The 24,008-nt window shown below is 44.0% G+C and overlaps 1 protein-coding gene across 1 annotated transcript; it reads left to right on the forward strand.

The window, feature by feature from the left end:
* The first annotated feature begins 523 nt into the window (after positions 1-523).
* Positions 524-23,779, forward strand: LOC124776025. The gene is made up of 2 exons (XM_047250865.1): positions 524-719; positions 22,573-23,779. Exons 1-2 carry the CDS (start codon positions 524-526, stop codon positions 22,773-22,775), a joined length of 399 nt encoding a protein of 132 aa, XP_047106821.1. The 3' UTR covers positions 22,776-23,779.
* Positions 23,780-24,008: the final 229 nt, after the last annotated feature.

Raw genomic sequence — 24,008 nt, forward strand, 5'->3', positions numbered from 1 at the left:
GACAACAACCCATGGGGTCCTATTATGAAAAGACAAGGCACTCAAGACCACCTCTCCTGGTTGTCGGGCCGTACGGCGGGCGACAGTCAAGTTGGTGTCTCAACACTGTCTGGGATGCGTCCAAACACGACTTCGCAGGCCGTTGGGGCTCAAGGAGAGGTGGAGATTTGATAAGGTAGTAGAGGTTCCATGTGGGGGAAGGTAAACGGTTACAGAAAGCTAGATGGAGTGTATGTCGTCAGAGGGCTTAGAGGGACATATAGAACTTTGGTGGGATGGATAGCCATGCAACATTTTGCATAGCAGAGGATTGGTCGAATCAGGATTTTGTGAGGGTGGAGAACAATGGTGAGATGCAAACGCCATGTTCGACCTATTACTTATTTTAGTCTACTGTGTAATAGCTTCGCTGTATTGCTGACTGTTTTGTGTCGCTAAGGAACCTCATCCGAGAAGGAACTACGTTTCTCTGAATTCTACATGTTTTTATTGTTGTTCTTCATCTTTCATGTTCGGTACTACAATGTATTACATAGATCGTTTTCTGTTTGCAGTGGAGTCCCTGGAATGTTACGAGTGCAACAGCCACACGGACAGCAACTGCGCGAAGGACGTGCCTCCTGACACTCTGAAGAAGGACTGCTCCACGCACATAGAAGGCGCCAAGTACAAGCTCTGCCGCAAGATCGTTCAGTACATTGACTTCGAAGTGAACGGCAGTAAGTTTATTCAGATGTGCTCGATTATAACTATTATTTATTGGCTATCTCATTTCAAATGACTTTGATCATCTTAAGGTTGGCAATATGCATGCCAGCCGCTCGTTGGCAACGTTTTCTTCGCTTATGGCGGGTTCCAGCCTTATTATATCATTTCACTTTGCGCGAACTAAACAGGTCTGCGGTATTCTCCATTTGCGCCAATGAAGAACAGCGTTCTGTTTTCAGTTTTCTGTGGTCTGGAGGGGTACCAGGAGCTAACTGCATAAAGACTTTCAGTACAATACGGGACAATGCCTTACCATAGTGAAGTACACTATGTGATCAAAAGTATCCGGACACCTGGCTGAAAATGACTTACAACTTCGTGGCGCCCTCCATCGGTAATGCTGGAATTCAACATGGTGGTGGCCCACCCTTAGCCTTGATGACAGCTTCCACTCTCGCTAGCATACGTTCAATCAGGTGCTGGAAGGTTTCTTGGGGAATGGTAGCCCATTCTTCACGGAGTGCTGTACTGAGGAGAGGTATCGATGTCGGTCGGTGAGGCCTGGCACGAAGTCGGCGTTTCAAAACATGCAGGTCAGGTCTCTGTGCAGGCCAGTCCGTTACAGGGATGTTACTGTCGTGTAAACACTCCGCCACAGGCCGTGCTTTATGAACAGGTACGCGATCGTGTTGAAAGATGCAATCGCCATCGCCGAATTGCTCTTCAACAGTGGGAAGCAAGAAGTTGCTTAAAATATCGATGTAGGCCTGTGCTGTGATAGCGCCACACAAAATAAGAAGGGGTGCAAGCCCACTCCATGAAAAACACGACCACACCTTAACACCACCGCCTCCGAATTTTACTGTTGGCACTATACACGCTGGCAGATGACGTTCACCGGGCATTCGCAATGCCCACACACTGCCATCGGATCGCCACATTGTGTACCGTGATTAGTCACTCCGCACAACGTTTTTCCACTGTTCAATCGTCCAGTGTTTACGCTCCTTACACCAAGCAAAGGCGTCGTTTGGCATTTACCGGCGTGATGTGTGGCTTATGGGCAGCCGCTCGACCATGAAATCCAAGTTTTCTCACCTCCCGCCTTACTGTCATAGTACTTGCAGTGGATCCTGATGGAATTCCTGTGTGATGGTCTGGATAGATGTCTGCCTATTACACATTACGACCCTCTTCAACTGTCGGCGGTCTCTGTTGATCAACAGACGAGGTCGGTCTGTACGCTTGTGTGCTGTACGTGTCCTTTCACGTTTCCACTTCACTATCACATCGGAAACAGTGGATCTAGGGATGTTTAGTAGTGTGGAAATCTTGCGTACAGACGTGTGACAAAAGTGACACCCAATCACCTGACTACGTTCGAAGTCCGTGAGTTCCAGGGAGCGCCCCATTCTGCTCTCTCACGATGTCTAATGATTACTGAGGTCGTTAATATGGAGTACCTGGCAGTAGGTGGCAGCACAATGCACCTAAAATGAAAAACGTATGTTTTTGGGGGTATTCGGATATTTTTGATCACAGTGTATTTACTAGTGAACTGAACGATTGAAAATGGCCTAACAGACATGAAGGACAAGGATATAATAGGACGTCCGGTCACCTCCACTACTGATGCCGTATTGTGCAGGTTTGTAAATTTTAAACAACTGATGAGCGTCTGTTGATGAATTGCCATGTTAGTCACGGTATTGCATGTGACAACATCCATAACAGGCTAATCTTTCGTAGAGTCCGTGCAAAAATGGGTTGTAAATCAGCAAAATGGAGAACGCAAGTGTGATCGTATAAGAATCTTCAACAGCCACTGAACGGCAATGCTAATGAAGATGAAAAGCTTTTTGAACGAATCCTCACTGGAGATGAAACTTGAGTCCATAACTTTGAACCAGAGAGCAAACGCCAGAGGGAGCAATGGAATGGATCTCCAGCCAGTAGGAAATTCAAGAATCAAACCTCTGCAGGAAAAGTGAAGCTCACTGTTTTTTTGGGACGCACATGGGCAAATTCTGAAACATTGCCAGGGAAATTGGTCAATAGTCAACGTTCCATTGATATGTCTTAAAACGAGTTGAGGCCTGCAATTCGAAACAAACGCTGTTGTCGATATAAATTCACATATTGCTGCCCACACCCTTCAGACTCCTTAGAATATACACTCCTGGAAATGGAAAAAAGAACACATTGACACCGGTGTGTCAGACCCACCATACTTGCTCCGGACACTGCGAGAGGGCTGTACAAGCAATGATCACACGCACGGCACAGCGGACACACCAGGAACCGCGGTGTTGGCCGTCGAATAGCGCTAGCTGCGCAGCATTTGTGCACCGCCGCCGTCAGCGTCAGCCAGTTTGCCGTGGCATACGGAGCTCCATCGCAGTCTTTAACACTGGTAGCATGCCGCGACAGCGTGGACGTGAACAGTATGTGCAGTTGACGGACTTTGAGCGAGGGCGTATAGTGGGCATGCGGGAGGCCGGGTGGACGTACCGCCGAATTGCTCAACACGTGGGGCGTGAGGTCTCCACAGTACATCGATGTTGTCGCCAGTGGTCGGCGGAAGGTGCACGTGCCCGTCGACCTGGGACCGGACCGCAGCGACGCACGGATGCACGCCAAGACCGTAGGATCCTATGCAGTGCCGTAGGGGACCGCACCGCCACTTCCCAGCAAATTAGGGACACAGTTGCTCCTGGGGTATCAGCGAGGACAATTCGCAACCGTCTCCATGAAGCTGGGCTACGGTCCCGCACACCGTTAGGCCGTCTTCCGCTCACGCCCCAACATCGTGCAGCCCGCCTCCAGTGGTGTCGCGACAGGCGTGAATGGAGGGACGAATGGAGACGTGTCGTCTTCAGCGATGAGAGTCGCTTCTGCCTTGGTGCCAATGATGGTCGTATGCGTGTTTGGCGCCGTGCAGGTGAGCGCCACAATCAGGACTGCATACGACCGAGGCACACAGGGCCAGCACCCAGCATCATGGTGTGGGGAGCGATCTCCTACACTGGCCGTACACCACTGGTGATCGTCGAGGGGACACTGAATGGTGCACGGTACATCCAAACCGTCATCGAACCCATCGTTCTACCATTCCTAGACCGGCAAGGGAACTTGCTGTTCCAACAGGACAATGCACGTCCGCATGTATCCCGTGCCACCCAACGTGCTCTAGAAGGTGTAAGTCAACTACCCTGGCCAGCAAGATCTCCGGATCTGTCCCCCATTGAGCATGTTTGGGACTGGATGAAGCGTCGTCTCACCCGGTCTGCACGTCCAGCACGAACGCTGGTCCAACTGAGGCGCCAGGTGGAAATGGCATGGCAAGCCGTTCCACAGGACTACATCCAGCATCTCTACGATCGTCTCCATGGGAGAATAGCAGCCTGCATTGCTGCGAAAGGTGGATATACACTGTACTAGTGCCGACATTGTGCATGCTCTGTTGCCTGTGTCTATGTGCCTGTGGTTCTGTCAGTGTGATCATGTGATGTATCTGACCCCAGGAATGTGTCAATAAAGTTTCCCCTTCCTGGGACAATGAATTCACGGTGTTCTTATTTCAATTTCCAGGAGTGTACATTTTGAAACGTTAGGGCATCCTGATGTGATATAAAAAGAACAAGGAGTCAGTTTTGAAGAGGTGGCTGATCCAGTATTAGAATCAAACTTAAGGGAGCTTCGGAGGACTTAAGATAAAATAAAGCAGAAGGGATAGACAGCATTCCATAAGAATTTTTAAAGTCATTGGGGAAAGTGGCAACAAAACGACTATTCACATTGGTGTGTAGAACGTATGAGGCTGGCGACATACCATCTGACTTTTGGAAGAATATCATCAGCACGATTCCGAAGACTGCAAGAGCTGACAGGTATGAGAATTATCGCACAGTCAGCTTAATAGCTCATGCATCCACGTTGCTGACAAGAATAATATACAAAAGTCTGGGAAACAAAATTGAGGATGTGTTAGAAGACAATCAGTTTGACTTTAGGAAAGGTAAAGGCACCAGAGAGGCAATTCTGACCTTGTGGTTGATAATGGAGGCAAGACTAAAGAAAAATGAAGACATTTTCATCGTATTTGTCGGCCTGGAAAAAGCGTTCGACAACGTAAAATAGTGCAAGATGTTCAAAATTCTGAGGAAAATAGCATGAACTATAGGGATGGACGGGTAATACACAGTATTACAAGAGCCAAGAGGGAATGATAAGAGCGGACGACCAAGAACGAAGTGCTCGGATTAGAAAGGGTGTAAGAGAGGGATGTAGTCTTTCGCCCCTACTGTTAAATCTGTATATCGGAGAAGCAATGATGGAAATAAAAGAAAGGTTCAGGAGTGCAATTAGGTGAAAGACTATCAATGATACTACTCGCTAACAACATTGCTATCCTGAGTGAAAGTGAAGAAGAATTACATGATCTGCTGAATGGTATGAAGAATCTAATAAGTACAGAATATGGATTAAGAGTAATTCGAAGAAAGACAAAAGTAATGAAAAGTAGTAGAAATGAGAACAGCGAAAAACATAACATGAGGTTTGATAGTCACAAAGTAAATGAAGTTAAGGAATTCTACTATCAAGGCAGTAAAATAACCAATGATGGACGGAGCAAGGAGCTCATCAAAAGCAGATAAGCACTGGCAAAAATGGCAATCCAGGCCGAGAGAAGTCTACTAGTGTCAAACGTAGGCCTTAATGTGAGGATGAAATTTCTTAGAATGTATGTCTGGAGCACAACATTGTATGGTAGTGAAACATGTACTATGGGAAAACGGGAACAGAAGAGAATCGGAGCATTTGAGATGTCGTGCTACAGATGAATGTTGAAAATTAGGTAGACTGATACGGTAACGAATGAGGAGGTGCTGCACAGTATCGGAATATGTGGAAATCACTAACAAGGAGAAGGGACAGGATGATAGGACATCTGCTAAGACATCAAGGAGTGACATCTGTGGTACTAGAGGGTGCTGTAGAGGGCAACAACTGTAGAGGAAGACTGAGACTGGGATACATCCAGAAAGTTATTGAGGTCAAAGGTTGCAAGTGCTGTTCTGACATGAAGAGGTTGACACGGGAAAGGAGTTCATGGCGGTCTGCAGCAGACCAGACTGATGACTCAGAAAAAAAAGAAAAAAAGAAAAGGGCATCCTACGTCCAGTATCCATCTTGCCCTGTCGTATTTTCATTTGTTGGATCCTCTTACAGGTGGCGTAAGGGGTCTAAGGGCGTCATACTGGCCGCCTTGGAGCAGGAGAGGCACCACAGGACGTTTTAATTTCCACTGTCTATACCTTTACAAATAAATTCATAAAACTTTGTCAGCATGACCAGGAAGGAATCAGGATTCACTCTTATAGCAGTGGAAGTCCAAAAACATAACAAAATGAATTTTTTCCATGCGAAATTTCATCATTTTTTCACTTACTATTGGCTGCATTTGTTGCTATAGGTACACTTTTCTTTATAAGCAATAGAGATTCTTCGATGAATTTTGCACAGCATACAAACCATACTTACAGATGTATAAAACTCTAGAATTTATTTAATTTACTAAAAAAATGAATGAGCTGTTACATTTTAAACTCCATATTTAGAAAGAACACGTATTTTATAGTTAATTATCTCAATTTTTACCACAGTTATAACCCACTTAATAAACTTGACTACAATAAGTTTCGCGTTAAGGAGTTTGTGTTTGATAAGCATACCAAGTTTGAAAGTAAAGGCATATTTATTTTCTATATTACATGTACCTAAGTACAGAAATTTGTATTTTGCGGAAAATGGCCGTTAAAGTTTCAGCTTGTATTTGACATTCTTTTAGAACAGTCCAGCACCATAAGCAGGTTCGTTTTCATTTTCTAAATCAGTTTTCTCCCTTTTCACATTCCTATGATGAACTCTTCTTGATTTTACCTCCTCCAAAAATGATTTATCTTCTTACCCTACACGCCATCTGTCTATCGCTGTTCACTCCGGGCTTAATTCCCATTTTCTCTAAAACATATATCCTGCTTTGCACACCGTCATTAGGACATGAAACTGCGTCATAAACACCAATAGGAAGTGCATTTATTCCCTCAAAAATGGGTTTTGGCAATCTTTCCCCTAAACGTTGGTTAAAACTTTCATTTGGGTTCTGGGTACCGCCATGAAGGCACTTCTTCAATAAGTGTTCATTTGCAAGGTTCCTGAATATAGGTTTGATGGCTTCCATTACGGCAGTTGGTAGAGAATTCCTGTGATGATATTCTTCACCACCGGTAATTGACGTCTAGTAACCAAACAACGATTCACTTCCTTTTGGGAACAAGTTGTGGATAGGGTTATTGTCTGTGGACATTTTGTGGAAGTATAAGGCCCAAACTGCATGCTTCATATTTTTCAAGTCCCCTGTGCTCCTTCTTATTGCCAAGCCATAATATGTCTGTTGTTGTTGTGGTCTTCAGTCCAGAGGCTGGTTTGATGCAGCTCTCGTACAGTGAAGCTGCATATCCTCGGGAAAAATTGCGGCTGTAATTTCCCCTTGCTTTCAGCCGTTCGCAGTACCAGAACAGCAAGGTCGTTTTGGTTAGTGTTGCAAGGTCAGCTCAGTCAATTATCCAGATTGTTGTCCCTGCAACTACTGAAACGGCTGCTGCCCCTCTTCAGGAACCACACGTTTGTCTGGCCTCTCAACAAATACCCCTCCGTTGTGGTCGCACCTACGGTACGGCTATCTGTATCGCTCAAGCACGCAAGCCTCCCCACCAACGCAAGGTCCATGGTTCATGGAGGGGGGGGGGGGGGGCTAGTCAATTTCTGTGTCCGTCAGTGCCCTTTCCCTTTTATTCCCTTCCCATCAGATAATTTTTTCTCCTGACAAATCTTGTCTCAGCCTTCTAAGTCTAGAGCCAAATCTTTTCTGCACATGTCCCACACATTCTGGCTTCTGCACAACAGTCTCAGCTCCATATGGAGCACATTTTTGAACCTCAAGGAAAGCTTTACTATCACCATCACTAAGGTACTTTACGTATCGCAGGCCACGGGAGGGAACAGGATCTGGTAAACAAGCTGTCAACTCCCTGCACTTCCACACCTCCGCTTGAGCCTTTATAGTTCAGATTACATTCATGATTGGAATCCTTTTCACACAACTACGACAAAATTTGCTCAACACTTCAACATCTAATACTTTGCCATTGTCAACAGATGTTGTAACAACACGATTCAATGCAGTGTCGGGAACTGTCCCCATTTTTGATAGTATATTCTTCTGCAGCACTTTTCATTCTGCAGTTTGCTTTACAGCCCCAAGCAGTAAGCCATAACATCTATCAAATTTTTCTGAGTTAGGTGGAACATTCATCACTGCAGAAAGTGTTCTTGCTGCCTTCTCTCCCATCTCAATACAGCGCGTGCCTTATCCTACTCTCAAATCCACATCATAACCTTTGTTTACGATATTAGATGTCATGCAAGACGCACCAACGTTGCGTTCGGTGCATATCACAGGTAAGTTCGTAGCAACCCTTTCGTGGTAACACTCATCTTCCACCATAGAAACACACTGCGTACCAAAGCAATGCTTGCACATAACATTGTCCAATATTTACTGTGACAGTATGTTAACATCAACAATAATATTACTCGAACCTTCAGATTAACAGCCTTCATTTTCATTAGCACCAAAAACAAGTTTCCTTTTTGAAGCGATCGGCGCTGGTTTGTTTACCGGCTGTGAGAGGTTGGTGTAACACTTGTAGCATTCTTTACCATGTATCTGTTGCCCTGATGACATTGTTTACGGTTGAAGCAACGAATTCTAGACATCTTGTGCGATAATATGCCACAAACGAACACAAAAGGACACAGGCAAATGTAAATCGTTTCGAAATTCACAACACCACACTGCAACCCTTTCAAAACAGACAACAAAGTCAGCGATCAAAACAATGCACGTCGATAGCAACCGAGAAAGTATCGATATCAATAGTCCTTTGTTTCACGAATGACAATCTCTGGCGCAGATATAAACATTCGAATTCTACAGAGCGAAATACACTTACATATGACAGAATGCTGTGCAAAAAGGTGTGACGCTGCATCTTGGTAACTTAAGACCAAATAACGTGCCTTATAATCTCTCAAATATACATGTTTTATACACCAAACAATTCAGGAAAATGTACGCTACAAAACAGGCATATTTTTTAAAAAAATGAATTTTTTAAATTTTTGGCGTCCTCGCCGCCCCCCCCCCCCCCCCCCCCCCCGCCCCTCTTAAGAAGTCGTCGAGTCACCTCCGATGAAAAGTTGAAGGAAGTGAAGCGTTTGTGCACAGGTTTATTTGACCCATGGGAGAGTCTGACGAAGATGCTGAAAAGGCTGAACCGGCAAACGCCTGTAGATAGATCCCAACTATCTCGTGAAAGCATACTTAAAAAGCTCAACGATCCAATTTTGACTGATGAATCAAAGAATATACACTGGCGTGCAAAACTTAAGGATGGAAGCAACTTTCACATGATGTGTCACTGACAAGTAACATAGCTCGATGAAACTTGAATCATACATAGACAGAACTACTACAGCATGGTATAGAAAGTAACCCTATAAGACTAACAGAAAAGACGCTTTTATTCAAAGACAATAATTACACTGAAGTCACCGCGATTCATGATGGTCCCTGGCCATTAAGAACGACTGGACATGGTTCTTAATAGGATGCGTGATCGTCACGAAAGGCATTGCATGCTCTGCAACGTGCTGCTTTGCTGGCCCAAGATTCGTGAGTTCTTGTGGTAGGGCGTTCCATTCTTCCCTCAACACGGTTAACAACTGCTGTTTTGTCGCTGGTGCAACACGTCGTCCAGATCCATCCCACACGTGCGCGATGGGATTTGGGTGGGGAAACGGACAGGCCAGTCCATTCGCCAAATATCCTCTCGTTCCAACAGCTCCTCCACCTGCGCTGTTCGATGCGGTCGTGCATTGTCATCCATAATAACGGAGTCAAGGCGGAATGCACCCCTGAAAAGTTGCAGATGGAGAAGACGTATAGTGTCACAACAACGTTGGCTAGTGCGTGCGTGTACCTTATTTTGGAGATCATGTTCGATAATGTACGTGGTTTTATTATGTGTTCCCATCTCCCGCCATATCAGGGTGCGCCTAGCATTGTCGAACATGATCGTTTTGTTGGTCCATGACTCATGACGTGGAAAGGAATAATGTTGCATGGACGTATTGACCTCCAAATCTTTGAACATAGTGTACTCAACTGTCAACGTTATTGTGACACTCTTCTCCTTCCTCAAGTGCGTCTTTTCAGGGGCGTTTATGGAACTGACTTTGTTTTTATACATAATAATGCGCTACCGCAATGAACAGCTACGTGGAGGAGCCCGTGGAATGAGAGGATGTTCGGCGAATGGATTGATCTGCCCGTGCCCCCGTCTTAAATCCCATAGAGCACGTATGAGATGGGTTGGGGTGACGTATTGCCACCACGTCCAGATGTACCAACGACTATGCAACAGTTGTCAATCGCGCTGGAGGAGGAATGAAACACCTTTCCGCAAAAACTCCTTACCAAATTTCCTGCCGTCATGGGACCACGTTGCAGAGCATGAAGTGCTGTTCGTGGTGATCACACACCCCATTAAGAACCATGTGCTGCCTTTTGTAATGTCCAAAGACCATCATAAATTGAGGTAATTTCAGTGTAATTATTGTCTTTGAATAAATGTCATTTCTGATCGCCTCATTGTGTATTTTTTTCAGTTGTCTTCTATACTGCACTGAAACGCGAAAAAAACTGGTATAGGCATGCGTATTCAAATACAGAGATACGTAAACAGCCTGAATACGACGCTGCGGTCGGCAACACCTATATAGACAACACGTTTCTAGTGCAGTTGCTAGATGGGTTACTGCTTCAACAATGGCAGGTTATCAAGGTTTAATTGAGTCTGAACGTGGCGTTATAGTTGGAGCACGAACGATGGGACTAGCATCTCCGAGGTAGCGATGAAATGGGGATTTTCCCGTACGACGATTTCACGTGTGTACCGTGAATATCGGGAATCCGGTAAAACATCAAATCTCCGACATCGCTGCAGCCGCAAAAAGATCCTGCAAGAACGGAACCAACAGCAACTGACGCGACGGAAGTGCAATCCTTCCGCAAATTGCTGCAGATTTCAATACTGGACAAGTGTCAGCGTACAGAACATTCAACGAAACATCATCGATATGGGCTTTCGGGGCCACTCGTATACCCATTATGACTGCACGCCATGAAGTTTTATGTCTCGCCTGGACTCGACAACACCGACATTGGACTGTTGATGACTGAAAACATGTTGCCTGGTCGGACGAATCTCGTTTCAAATTGTATCGAGCCGATGGACGTGCACGGGTATGGAGGCAACCTCAGGAATCCATGGACCCTGCATGTCAGCAGGAGCTGTTCAAGCTCGTGGAAGCTCTGTATTGGTGTGAGACGTGTGTTGGAGTGATATGGGGCCCCTGATACGTCTATAAACGACTGTGACAGGTGACACGTACGTAACCATCCTGCCTGATCACCTGCATCCATTCATGTCCATTGTACATGCCGACGGACTCGGGCAATTCCAGCAGGACAATGCGGCACCCCACAAGTCCAGAATTGCTACAGAGTGGCTCCAGGAACACCCTTCTGAGTTTAAATACTTCCGCTGGTCATCAAACTCCCCAGACGTGAATATTATTGAGCATATCTGGGATGCATTGCAACGTGCTGTTCAGAAGATATCTCCATCCGCTCGTACCGTCACGGACATCCCTATGGGATTCATGGTGTCAGTTCCCTCCAGCACCACTTCAGCCATTAGACGAGTCCATGCCACGTCGTGTTGTGGCACTTCTGCGTGCTCGCGGGGGCCCTCACACGATATTAGGCGGATGTACCAGTTTCTTTGGCTCTTCAGTGTATAATATACTATACTATACCATACTATACTATATTATAGCAGGTTTTTCTATGTACAGTCCAAGTTTCATCGAGCTATGTTACTTGCCACTGATACATCATACGAAAGCTACTTCCGTCCATAAGTTCTGCACACCAGCGTACTACAACGCCCTAAGTATCGCTCACGCAAGGATCGTGAAGGCTAATTGCAGCGTTCTCAGAGACATCCAAGCAATCAATCTCCCTGCGAACCTTATGTGAATGGAATGTGAAAAAAAACCCTAATAACTAGTGCAATGGAAACACCCTGTGCCATTTACGTCACAGTAATTTTCAGAGTATATATGTAGATGTAGTTAAACGGTGACTTACTACTCAACGGATTTTTTTAAAATTTTATTTCTGGTGATATTGGAAAGCTTGTGCATCGAAAAGCAGCGTGGCTATGATGAAAAATTATATCATTCCAGGCTCGGATTAGGGAAGGATGTGGAAGGAAATCGGCCGTGCCCTTTCAAAGGAACCATCCCGCCATTTGCCTGAAACGATTTAGGGGAATCACGGAAGACCTACACCAGGATGGCCGGAGACGGGTTTGAGCTGTCGTCCTCCCGGATGCGAGTCCAGTGTGCTAACCACTGCGCCACCTCGCTCTTCTCCAATAACTTGACGAACAGTTTTGTAGGAGTCGCAGCCTCGCCTTCAGCATCTCCCAGCAGAGCGCAGGACGCAGTTTTGCGTCCTGTAGGTTCCTCGCAGTCTACTTATACTTCCACTGGAAGTATGTGCAGAAATTTTTATTTCTGATTGTCTTTTACTTCTGCCAGACCCCAGTTATGGTCATCCGCTCGTTTCGGGCGGCTGGGAGATTGTGTGTGTTGGTTATAGTCATGCTTATGCAGTGGCGGATACAAAAAAATCTCAAGGAGGGGGCGCTAAAGATATCTTGAGCTTCCTTTACTTTTACTGTAATAAAAAATAATCAAGTCACATGCAAAGTTTAAACTGAGTATACACATTTGCAAGACAGTGCCATCTTATTACATAAAAAAATTACAATTGTGGTTCTCTTTCTTAATTGATGAATTCTATGCGCCTATTCTTCCTGGCAAATTGGTTAATTACGTCGTCAATAGGACAATCATTGTCAGGGTGAGTGTTCAACAGAGCTAAGCCATTAAGTCGATCCTCCTTCATTGTCTACCTCAGCCATGTCTTTGTACACCGCAATGCTGAAAAACTTCTTTCTACTGTAGCAATAGTCGCAGGTAGGCAAGCAAATATTTTGTACAGCGTGTGCAAAGTAGGAAAGTCAGATCTAGTACAGACAGACAACGCTTGCATAACAGAATCACGATCATTATGGACGTTTATGCTCGTTTGCTTGTATTGAAGACTCTCTCCCATTAGTTTCTTTTTAATCAAAAGAGTGATTCTTCATCAAAGAACGGTAGTTCAGTTAAGCACTGATTCAATTTATGTGCGAGATCATTACCGTCATGTTTCAGTAGTTGTAAGGGCAGAAGTATGTTGAATTTTAAATGATAAATATTTCCTTCATCAAAATGTTCTCTCGTGTCAGTCGTAACGTGGTCCAGTGTTGGAATAAAAAAAAGTTCTTTTCCAATATGTCATGATGACGTCATCTGGCAATTTATTTGTGTGGAACTTTTATTATCGATTTTGTTTCTTTCTAGTGGAATCGATAGAGGGCCTACATAGTAACAATGCGTTTTCAGGAAACTTCTCGAAAGTCACTGTTACCGGAGATATACGCATCAATAGTTGGGAATGGGAAACTATTGTTACGTTATTAGTAAAAACTCTGTTACGAGTCTTGTAACAATATTTTTACTGAGAAATTGCTACAAATTACTATTATTAATAATTCACAATCAACTGATCACTCTCACTCTCGACTAATCTTCACACTTGCACTTGCTACAACTACGAGTTTTTACTTACTCATTCTTGGATCTTAATGTTTCTGATTCTGAATGTAAACTACCTTCCCATTTGGCGAATTGTCCGTATTTATAACGCTACGTATCGAAGGTTCTCTGTACAACAAAGCAGTAGAATATTCGCGACTTTTCTCGAACAAATGCCAGACGGAATAACGTATCGAGATCAGTAGAATGGCCGCGATTTTTCTCGTAGGTATGTGTTAGCTTTCTGTGTGCCAGACAGAAACGTATAAAATACGATGACGCGGACGCGCTTGCTGCATAGGAAAGTGCAAATACTCGATAACTCGATTCAGTCGAGACGACTGACGAAAGAAACGAATAGCGTGAGGGCTGATTACCGTGGGCGGCGCGGGTGGATGCGGGTGACCCCGCCGGTGGGGTGGGGGGGGGGGGGGGACGCCCCCCAAATGTATCCACCACTGTGTCTATGAGGATTTGCTCAACTCTGTTGATCTTTGGTACGTCAGGCTCATTGCATAGAACTGTTTCATCAGGTATTATATCTCATTTGTAGTCAATTTTGAATTTGTCTTTAGGCTTGAGCAATCGCTCCTCGCCGCACAACATGGGGAAAGATAGGTACCTGCACATAAATTTCACTGTGTACTCCTTTCCGCGATTATATTGCGATAAATTCTTCAGTATACCAACTTCATGCGACTGATCTTCGATTTATTCACAGCTGCTCTATTCGTTTATTCAATTACTTGTACATGAGGCAGCTGTGACTCTCTCTGTCTGGTAAACGTTTAGACGACATTAAAAGTTGTATAGATTCTGTAAGGGACGATCAAAAAATTTCTGTTTGAAGGCGTTGCTGCAACGTATATGCAACATAGCGCGACTCCGACATGTAGGCAAGGGGCCAGTGCAGCATTGATGTCTTCCCGACGTGCGCTGTAAACGCGGAAACGTGCAGTATGCCGACGTTAATACCAAATGCGTCCAAACAGGACCAACGTGGTGTTTTTCTTTTCTTGGCTACCGAGGGGCAAACATGGCTAGACATCCTTAAGAGAACGAAGACTATGTATGAGGCAGCATGTCTGTCGAAAACCACCGCTGCGGACAAGCTTCATCGTAACGCACGGCCCCAAATCGCAAAATTCGTAACGCAGAAGTTGTGTCAACTCAAGTGAGAGACGCTCGAGCACCCGCCCTATAGTTCTGATCCCTCCCCATGCGATTATCATGCCTTCGGTCGCTTCAAAAAGGCCTTGAATGATCGACGAGTCCTGTCGGACGATAATTTGCAGCAAGTAATTAAGGACCTCTTCACGCAGCAGAACCCAGTGTTCTACCAAACGGATATCTTTAACCTGCTGCCTCGGTAGGTTGATTGCCTCAGTGCTTATGGTGATTTTGCCAGATTGGCACCCCGATTCGGAACTGTACGGCCTTCGAAAGGGAACTTTCTCATCGCCCGTTATGCTTCTCGCTGACTCTTTGACGTGTCATATTTAATACAGATGATGAACTGCGTTAGCTGTATCCATGTTTCATTACTTTGATTAATTTATCCATGTTAATTGTGGTTGAACTCTGTGGCTGTGGATTGAATTACTTCAAGAAATACAGCGTCTGGCCACTTGTTATACTGCTTCATTTATGTCGAGATGCGTTTCAGGCTTTCATCCATATTCAGTTAGCGAATTACAGTTATATCTTCGTAAATACAACGTTTTTGGCCACTGAAGTCTGTATTTAGGAAGTTATAAATAAATTTCGACATTAATGGAAGTTGCTAGGCGTGTTTTTACACCTGAAAGGTAATGTCTGTTCAAATTTTGTGCTAGTCGCAAAAGAGTGGCGTTAATGGCACCAGTATGACGATGCAAATCAGGTTTGCTTTAAACACGCACTGTAACGGTCATGAGCGTAGTTACCTTTAAGATTGGACGAAGTGAGTTGATTTTAGTCAAAAACTCCTTTAAGGCGACAAAGACGCTATCAACACTCCACTGAGTTTGAACGAGATGGTGTAACAGGGCTACGAGAAGCTGGATGTTCCTCTTGCGACATTGCAGAAAGACTTGGCAGGAATGTAGTCGCTGTACGTGGCTGCTGGCAACGGTGGTCACGGGAATGTACGGTCGCAAGAAGACCGGGCTCCAGAGGGCCGCTTGGCAAAACCGAGCGGGAAGACCATCGTGTTCGGAGTATGGCATCATACTGCATCTTCAGTAGCAATTTGAGCAGCAGCTGGCACAAAAGTGACACAACAGCAGTTCGCCGCTTTATCCCCGAGGATTTCTCCCGCAGTTGGAGACGAAACGTCAGGAGAGAGTTTTATACTTCGACCACGGCCTATCAGCCCGGAAGTTTTAAGTGAAGACAACAAACGGTTACAAATCAGTTACTTCAAGGTCAGCTTCCAGCCACACGCCCTGCAGCGTACGTTTCACGGACTCCTAAATGGTTCAAGCGGCTCTAAGCACTATGAGACTTAACTTCTGAGGTCATCAGTCCCCTAGACTTAGAACTACTTCAATCAAACCAACCTAAGGACATCAAACACATCCATGCCCGAGGCAGGATTCGAACCTCGAGGCAGGATTCGAACCTGCGACCCTAGCAGCAGCGTGGTTCCGGACTGAAGCGCCTAGAACAGCTCGTCCACAGCGGCCGGCTCACTGACTCCTAACCACCGCCGTTTCCGACTTCAGTGGTGTCTATCAGGAGCTCATTGGATGGTACGGCGAAGTTCTGCTGTTTTTTCTGATGAAAGCTGATTCTGCCTTGGTGCCGTTGATGGCCAGTTATGATCTGAAGTGCGATTTCATATGAAAGCAGGAGCACTCTTACTTACCCCACACTCTGACTGCAAAATCGTACGTCAGTCGGTCGATTCGACCTGTTGTGCTGCCATTCATTAACAGCATTCCAGGGGGTGTCTTCCGGCAGGTAGGTCGCCCACACATCGCTGTTGTAATGCAGCATGCTCTACAGAGTGTCGACGTGTTCCCTTTGCCTGCCCGATCACAAAATGTGTCTCCAGTCTAGCACATATGGGACATCATCGGACGATAACCCCAGCGTCGTCCACAAACATCATTAATCGTACCCGTACTGACTGATAAAGTTCTAAGGCGCTGCAGTCATGGACTGCGCGGCTGGTCCCGGCGGAGGTTCGAGTCCTCCCTCGGGCATGGACGTGTGTGTCTGTCCTTAGGATAATTTAGGTTAAGTAGTGTGTAAGCTTAGGGACTGATGACCTTAGCAGTTAATTCCCATAAGATTTTACACACATTTGAACTCTTTGAATCATAAAGTGTAATAGGCATGGATCTCCACCCCGCAAACTGTAATCTGGCAAGTGTACAGCACAATGCATGTACGTTCGAATTTTTACATTCAACATACTGGTGGTTACACCGGTTGTTGATGTCCGCCCCTGGTAGCTGAGTGGTCAGTGCGACGGAATCTCATACCTCACGGCCCGGGTTCGATTCCCGGCTAGGGTGGAGACTTTCTCCACTCAGGGACTGGGTGTTGTGTTGCCCTTATCATCATTTCATCCCCATCGTGACGCAAGTCGCCGACGTGGCGTCAACTCGAAAGACTTGTACAAGGCGAACGGTCTGCCCGACGGGAGGCCATAGCCACACGGCATTTCCATTACTGGTTATTAATGTACCAGCATTTTACATTTATAATGCCTTATCTCGCGCTTATATTTAACCGTGATCTTGCAATGTTAATCGCTTAAGTACTTGACCTAGACAAATGCATTCCCAAAATTTCGTTACTCTACGTTAATTATTTTTTTGGTGCTCCGATTTTTTTGTGTCAGTCTATAAAGAGGGAATCTGAATACCATCAGAATTGATCAGTTTAGTTAAAATGTGAATAGACGTAACTTTATGTCCAACAAAGACATCTGCAGGACAAGCTTAAATTCTTAAGGTGCACGCTGGACTGAGAAAAGAGAAAGCCATTTTGCATGTTTTATTTGACATCATCTTAGAGAAGATCAGTAACAATTGGTTCAAATGGCTCTGAGCACTATGGGACTTAACATCTGAGGTCATCAATCCCCTAGAACTTAGAACTACTTAAACCTAACTAACCTAAGGACATCACACACATCCATGCCCGAGGCAGGATTCGAACCTGCGACCGTAGGGGTCGCGCGGTTCCAGACTGAAGCGCCTAGAACCGCTCGGCCACAGCGGCCGGCAAGATCAGTAATAATCCACGAGGTATCCAACTGCAGAAGGTGAACATTACTAGACTTGCTTACGCATATGATGTACCATTAATAAGTAGTTCCAAGACAGAATTAATCAGAATGATGCAAAATTATTACAAATTCGCTGAGAAGATAGGGTTACGTATTAATGAAGAAAAGAATGATTATCTGCCCATAAGAAAGAAAATCTAAAGTCATGCATCTTTGGCTGTAGATTGTTTCACTTTCAAGACAGTTGACCGCTTCAAGTATTTGGAGAAGCTTTCTAGCAACAAGAGAATGGGTGTAGAAACAGATACCCGTCTAGCAGTAGCGAACAAAAAACTTTTTAGTTGTATCAAAATCTTAAGGAAGAGATTACTTAGCACTAATTTCAGAATTCGTTTGTGTCAATCGCATGTTGCACAGGTAACATTATGCGAATTTGAAGCTATAGTAAGTTATTTGGAAATAAAGATGAAGAAATACTGTTAAGATTCGAAAGAAAAATACTAAAGAAAAACACTAATGAAAACAACATGGAATGGAAAACGAGAAAAAATGAAGAATTACGAGAACTGTACAAATATCTAATATTGTCGAAATGCTAAAGAAGAGAAGGCTGAACTTGGCTAGTCATGTAGCAAAAATGACGGAGAACATATTACATATTATGGCATTCTGCGGGACAATAGATTGAACTAAAAGAAGGGGAAGATTCAGAATAGGAAGACGAAATATCATCAGAGAGGACACAGCTAGAATGAGCATCATCACCAAATGGACAAACAGTGCACTCGATAGAAAGAAATGGAAGAGGCTCGTAAAGCAGGCGTGTGGTCGATAGGGCTCTTGCACCGTGCAAGTACAGTATAAGCGGAATTCAGATGAAGTGACAGAGATGGAAAAAATTAAATAAACTGTTTATTTCAAAAGTAATCGCCATAGCTGTTAATGTATTTATCCAACTGTAAGATAAGACGGTCAGTGCCTTCATGGGAAAACATTTGCGGTTGCCCACGAAACGATGATAGTACCCAGGCGTGCATCTCCTCGTCTGATGCAAATCGGCAGCCACGAATGCCTTTCCTATCCCCTATTGTCGCGGGAGATGGAATATGATGGCATCATTTTGAGCCGGAGAGTGAACGTCAATGCCAGCCGTGCGAGCACATGGAGTCACCGCGACGAAAACATTCAAAGCCATGTACGCCAGCTCAGGGAAAATCAAGATGATCCTTTTCTTTGACTGAGAGGCGCGCTACTCATTGACTTTCTGGAACATGGCGCCCCATTTAACGCACAGCCGTGCGCGCACACTTCGCAAAAACTGAAGCGCGCCAAGTCCCAGATGTTGAGGGAGAGCACCGCTACGGTCGCAGGTTCGAATCCTGCCTCGGGCATGGATGTTTGTGATGTCCTTAGGTTAGTTAGGTTTAACTAGTTCTAAGTTCTAGGGGACTAATGACCTCAGCAGTTGAGTCCCATAGTGCTCAGAGCCATTTGAACCATTTGAAGACATTCGTGGCCGTCAGTTTGCTTCGTACGAAGAGGTGCTCGCCTCAGTACAATAACAGTTCCGTAGGAAACCACAAACATTTTTCCATGAAAGCTCTGGCGCAGTATTAACAGTTACATCGATTGCTTTTGAAATAATAAAAAGTTTACTTACTTTTTTTTCCGTCCGTCTCGTTTTCATTTGACTGCCCCTTATAAGTAAAAGCGTCTTGACGCAAATAAAGCTTCAGAAAAGACTAACGAAATGTCGTTAGCCAAAATCTGAAGCTGTTCTACACGATTTGAAAATAGCACAGTATCATCGGCAAACCTCAGGTTACTTACTTCCTTTTCCAGAATTTGGATTTCCTTTCTTTTCCAATCCAGTCTAGACAGTCGTTTTTCTGTGACTGCTGAAACTAGTTTTAGAGACAGAGCATGTATGCATAGTACGACATAGGTTAATAACACAGGGGTGTTCATAATGTCCCACTATAATTTCGAAAACGTCCTTAAAGTCCTTCTATAATTTGCAAAAAATTGTAACTGCTAAAGATACAGCGCTCTGGTTTGTTGTAAAACGTTTAGTGGCTCTGATTTTTCCTTCTATGCCATAATTTCAATGCGTACTCCATTTGTCGACTGCAGGACATCAAAGTGATATTCGAATTCTGCCTATATTGAGGTCAGAATTGCAGTATCAGCAGTTCTGATTACTTCAGTGACACATGCATGAACGGTAGCAGTGTCATTGACTGGTATTGTGTACACACAATTATTGACTTAGGCCCGCAAAAAGAAGTCCAATGGCGTGACCCTGGGAAGGAATGCAGGGCATGCGATGGGACCATCACAGCCCATCCACCTCTCAGGAAAGCTGGACAGTTGATCTTGGTTCCTGCAGTTCGCATGAAGCACGACTAATTGACTTCTGGGGGCTGCGTTGAAATACACCTTGCACTCTGTCAATACGTGATTGAGACACAGGGTGATGTCCACTTCAAGAAAAGTCTTCGACACATCCTGTCTCTTTAAAGTTTTTGAACTGCTTCATTGTTTTTTTTCAGTGGTGACCTCCCATACTGGCTTCGATAATTCTGCACTTCTTTGACGCAGATTTGTATTCTGCATACCAGATAATACACTGCACCTTCTCCTGGACTACCGCCATTTTCCTGCACTCCAAATCAAATCTGCACCAAAGGCAAAGGCGAAAACAGCCTTTGAGAGCTGCAAAAACAAACAAAAAAAATTTGCACCACCTCGCCTCCGAGAGTTCCGGAACCTACACAGAAAATTGGAATAGAGATAAACATAAACATCATTTCCACCCTTTTCATTGCTCATGAAAAACACACATTGCATGTCGTACCACCAAATAGCGAGACCTCCAGAGGTGGTGGTCCAGATTGCTGTACCCACAGGTACATCTAATGCCCAGTAGCACGTCCTCTTGCACTGATGCATGCCTGTATTCGTCGTGGCATACTATCCACAAGTTCATCAAGGCACTGTTGGTCCAGATAGTCCCACTCCTCAACGACGATTCGGGGTAGATCCCTCAGAGTGGCTGGTGGGTCACGTCGTCGATTAACATCCCTTTTCCAACTATCCCAAGCATGTTCGAAAGGGTTCATGTCTGCAGAACATGCTGGACACTCTAGTCGTGCCATGTCGTTATCTTGAATGAAGTCTTTCACAAGATGTGAACGATGGGAGCGCGAATTGTCGTCCATGAAGACGAATGCCTCGCCAGTATGCTGCCGATATGGTTGCACTATCGGTCGGAGGATAGCATTCACGTATCTTACAGACGTTACGGCGCCTTCCATGACCACCAGCAGCGTACGTCGGCCCCACATAATGCCACCCCAAAACAGCAGGAAGCCTCCACCTTGCTACACTCGCTGGACAGTGTGTTTAAGGCGTTCAGCCTGACCGGGCTGCCTCCAAACACGTCTCCGACGATTGTCTGCTTGAAGGCATATGCGATACTTATCGGTGAAGAGAAGGTGATGCGATTCCTGAGCGGTCCATTCGGCATGTTGTTGGACGCATCTGTACCGCGCTGCATGGTGTCGTGGTTGCAAAGATTGACCTCGCCATGGACGTTGGTAGTTAAGTTGCACATCATGCAGCCTATTGTACACAGTTTGAGTCGTAGCACGACATCCTGTGACTGCAGGAAAAGCAATAATGGTGACATTGCTGTCAGGATTTCTCCGAGGCTTAATCCGTAGGTAGGGGTCATCCACTGCAGTAGTAGCCCTTGGGCTGCCTGAGCGAGGCATGTCATTGACAGTTCCTGTCTCTCCATCTCCGAACAACATTGCTTTAGTTCACTCCGAGGCACCTGGACATTTCCCTTATTGACAGCCCTTCCTGGCACAAAGTAACAATGTGGACGCGACCGAACCGCGATATTGACCGTCTACGCATGGTTGGACTACAGCCAACACGAGCTGTGTACCTCCTTCCTAGTGGAATGACTGGAACTGATCGGCTGTCGGACCCGGTGTTATAAGGGTGTGTGTGTGTGTGTGTGTGTGTGTGTGTGTGTGTTTGTGGTTGTAACTAGTTTGTGTTTTGCTAAATCTGATAGCAGAAATGTCAGTTGTTTGATAAATGTCGTACTCATGACAGACCATTACAGTTTAAAATTTTGTTGGTTTTCTTGGTATGCACTTTTTAATGTGCCCTATAATATTCATGTTTATTATTCTGTAGATGCGTCTGACTTTCTTTTTTACTAACAATTTTTTTGCTCAGGAGGAAATGCCACATACTGCATACATAACTAGTTGGAGAAAAGAAGAATCATAAAAGTTTTCTTATATCTGCAGTGGTAGTTTCAGTGCTGTGTATACAATATAAACAAAAAGTTTTTTTTATTACCTCATTGTGCACTCTCTTTAAGCAGCACATTGTTTAAAGTCTATTAATCTGCCACGGCGCATGCTGACGCAATGAAAGCCTTCATTTGTGTACTAGCAGCCACTACTCCATATTACATTCTATCCAGTAACTGAATGATTATCCCATACGCAAATTTTTGGAAGCACATCCTTTATGAAACATAAAATACAGACTGACTGTGATAATTTCTACCAAACTTCATGTGACTTTTATGTAAAATAACGATACAAATAGGGAACACTATTTAACTTTATGTAGTCATTTGATTCACTTATAATTGTACAATATCTCACACTACTCTACTGTTCAGTTATTGTACACTTTGTTCCCTTTTTTTGCAGATAAGCCAGAGAAGCGCATCATTCGAACTTGTGGATGGGATGACTCAAACTACCAAAATGCTTGCTATCACCGCTCTGGGTTTGGTGGCCGACAGGAAGTGTGTTCATGTGATAAGCCTCTTTGCAACTCCGCTCCAATATCTTTCACTAGTGCAAGTACTATGGCTGTACTTGTGTTCAATATTGCCAGATTTTTGTTCTGAACTTAGTGCTATTGACTACAGAACAGCAAATAATCATTATACCCACAACAACAATATGGTTCTTTCACCACATGTGGGACATTCTGTTTGTAAGCAAAATATGCTTCTTCATCTTTGATGAAAATTTTGTTTGTGAAAAGCATGTTTCCCTCTTTACTGCCTTCATCTTACAAACTGTGCATATTTATTGTTACAAATTTATTATCTTCATGGGAACATGTTTGCACAAAACCATTATTTTCATTTCCAATAGTGATGCACAAACCTATTTTTAAACCCAAAAATAAAAAAGCAACAGTGCATTATTTTTATATTGGTTTTTTGCAGTTGGTTACATTTTGAACTTATGCTTTTCTGATGCATTTATTCAACAGAAGGTAACTGTAATTTTAAGACACACCATTTCATGTCATTTTGTGACCGTTTTACTAGAATATTCTTGCTCTGTAATTTTGTATATGACCTCGGCCCACACAGGATTATACTTTACAGCCACATGAAAAATACCATAGTGAATAAACTGTACTCAGATATTACACATTATCACCAAGATATCATACAATTTTGCTGCTTCACTGAATTGATAAAGAAGATGAAACATCACGTCACAGCCAGCATTGATATTATACAGAAATCTTCACGAATATGTTCTGTTTTATATATAATGCAAAAATGACTCTTTACAATAAATTTCCAATCTGCAAATTTCATTTTAATACAAACTTTTATTTTAGTCAACTGCACTACTAAAGATTACTGAGTGCAGGAAAAAATAATTCAAAGCCAGATTGGCATTATAGCAATTAGAAAAAGTGACTTAATGCAGGGAATCTGCAGACTGAATTTTGGTCATTACACCAATTCTTCTGTGTTCAAAAATAACCTGCCTTGTCCAGTAGATTATATGTGTTGTGAGTGAGTGGCATTCATTGTTAATAGGACAATAACATTATTCACCAATGTAATAAAACAGATCAATAAAATTGAAATTTATGTCAAAATAATACATTGTAAATGTTATGAAACAATTTATCTATAGGGGAATATGTTATTACCGACTACATTCTGTAATGTTGGAAAAGCTGATTCATATCCTGCTTTACAAAGGAATTACAGATATCTTAGATTTGTTAATGTTATGAAGTGCTTGAAACAATTCTATCGAAACAAAAATGCTCACTTTGTTGCTAATTGTGTAACACTAATCATATACATCTGCAGTGAGTTGTTTTT

This window comes from Schistocerca piceifrons, chromosome 2, assembly GCF_021461385.2.
Source record: "Schistocerca piceifrons isolate TAMUIC-IGC-003096 chromosome 2, iqSchPice1.1, whole genome shotgun sequence".
Classification (NCBI taxonomy): Eukaryota; Metazoa; Arthropoda; class Insecta; order Orthoptera; family Acrididae; genus Schistocerca; species Schistocerca piceifrons.

Bases quoted from the DNA above. Each gene is read 5' to 3' on its own strand.
- LOC124776025 (XM_047250865.1), top strand. From the start codon at position 524: ATGTATTACATAGATCGTTTTCTGTTTGCAGTGGAGTCCCTGGAATGT. The intron at 720-22,572 runs GTAAGTTTATTC...CTTTTTTTGCAG, and splicing joins TGACTTCGAAGTGAACGGCA to ATAAGCCAGAGAAGCGCATC.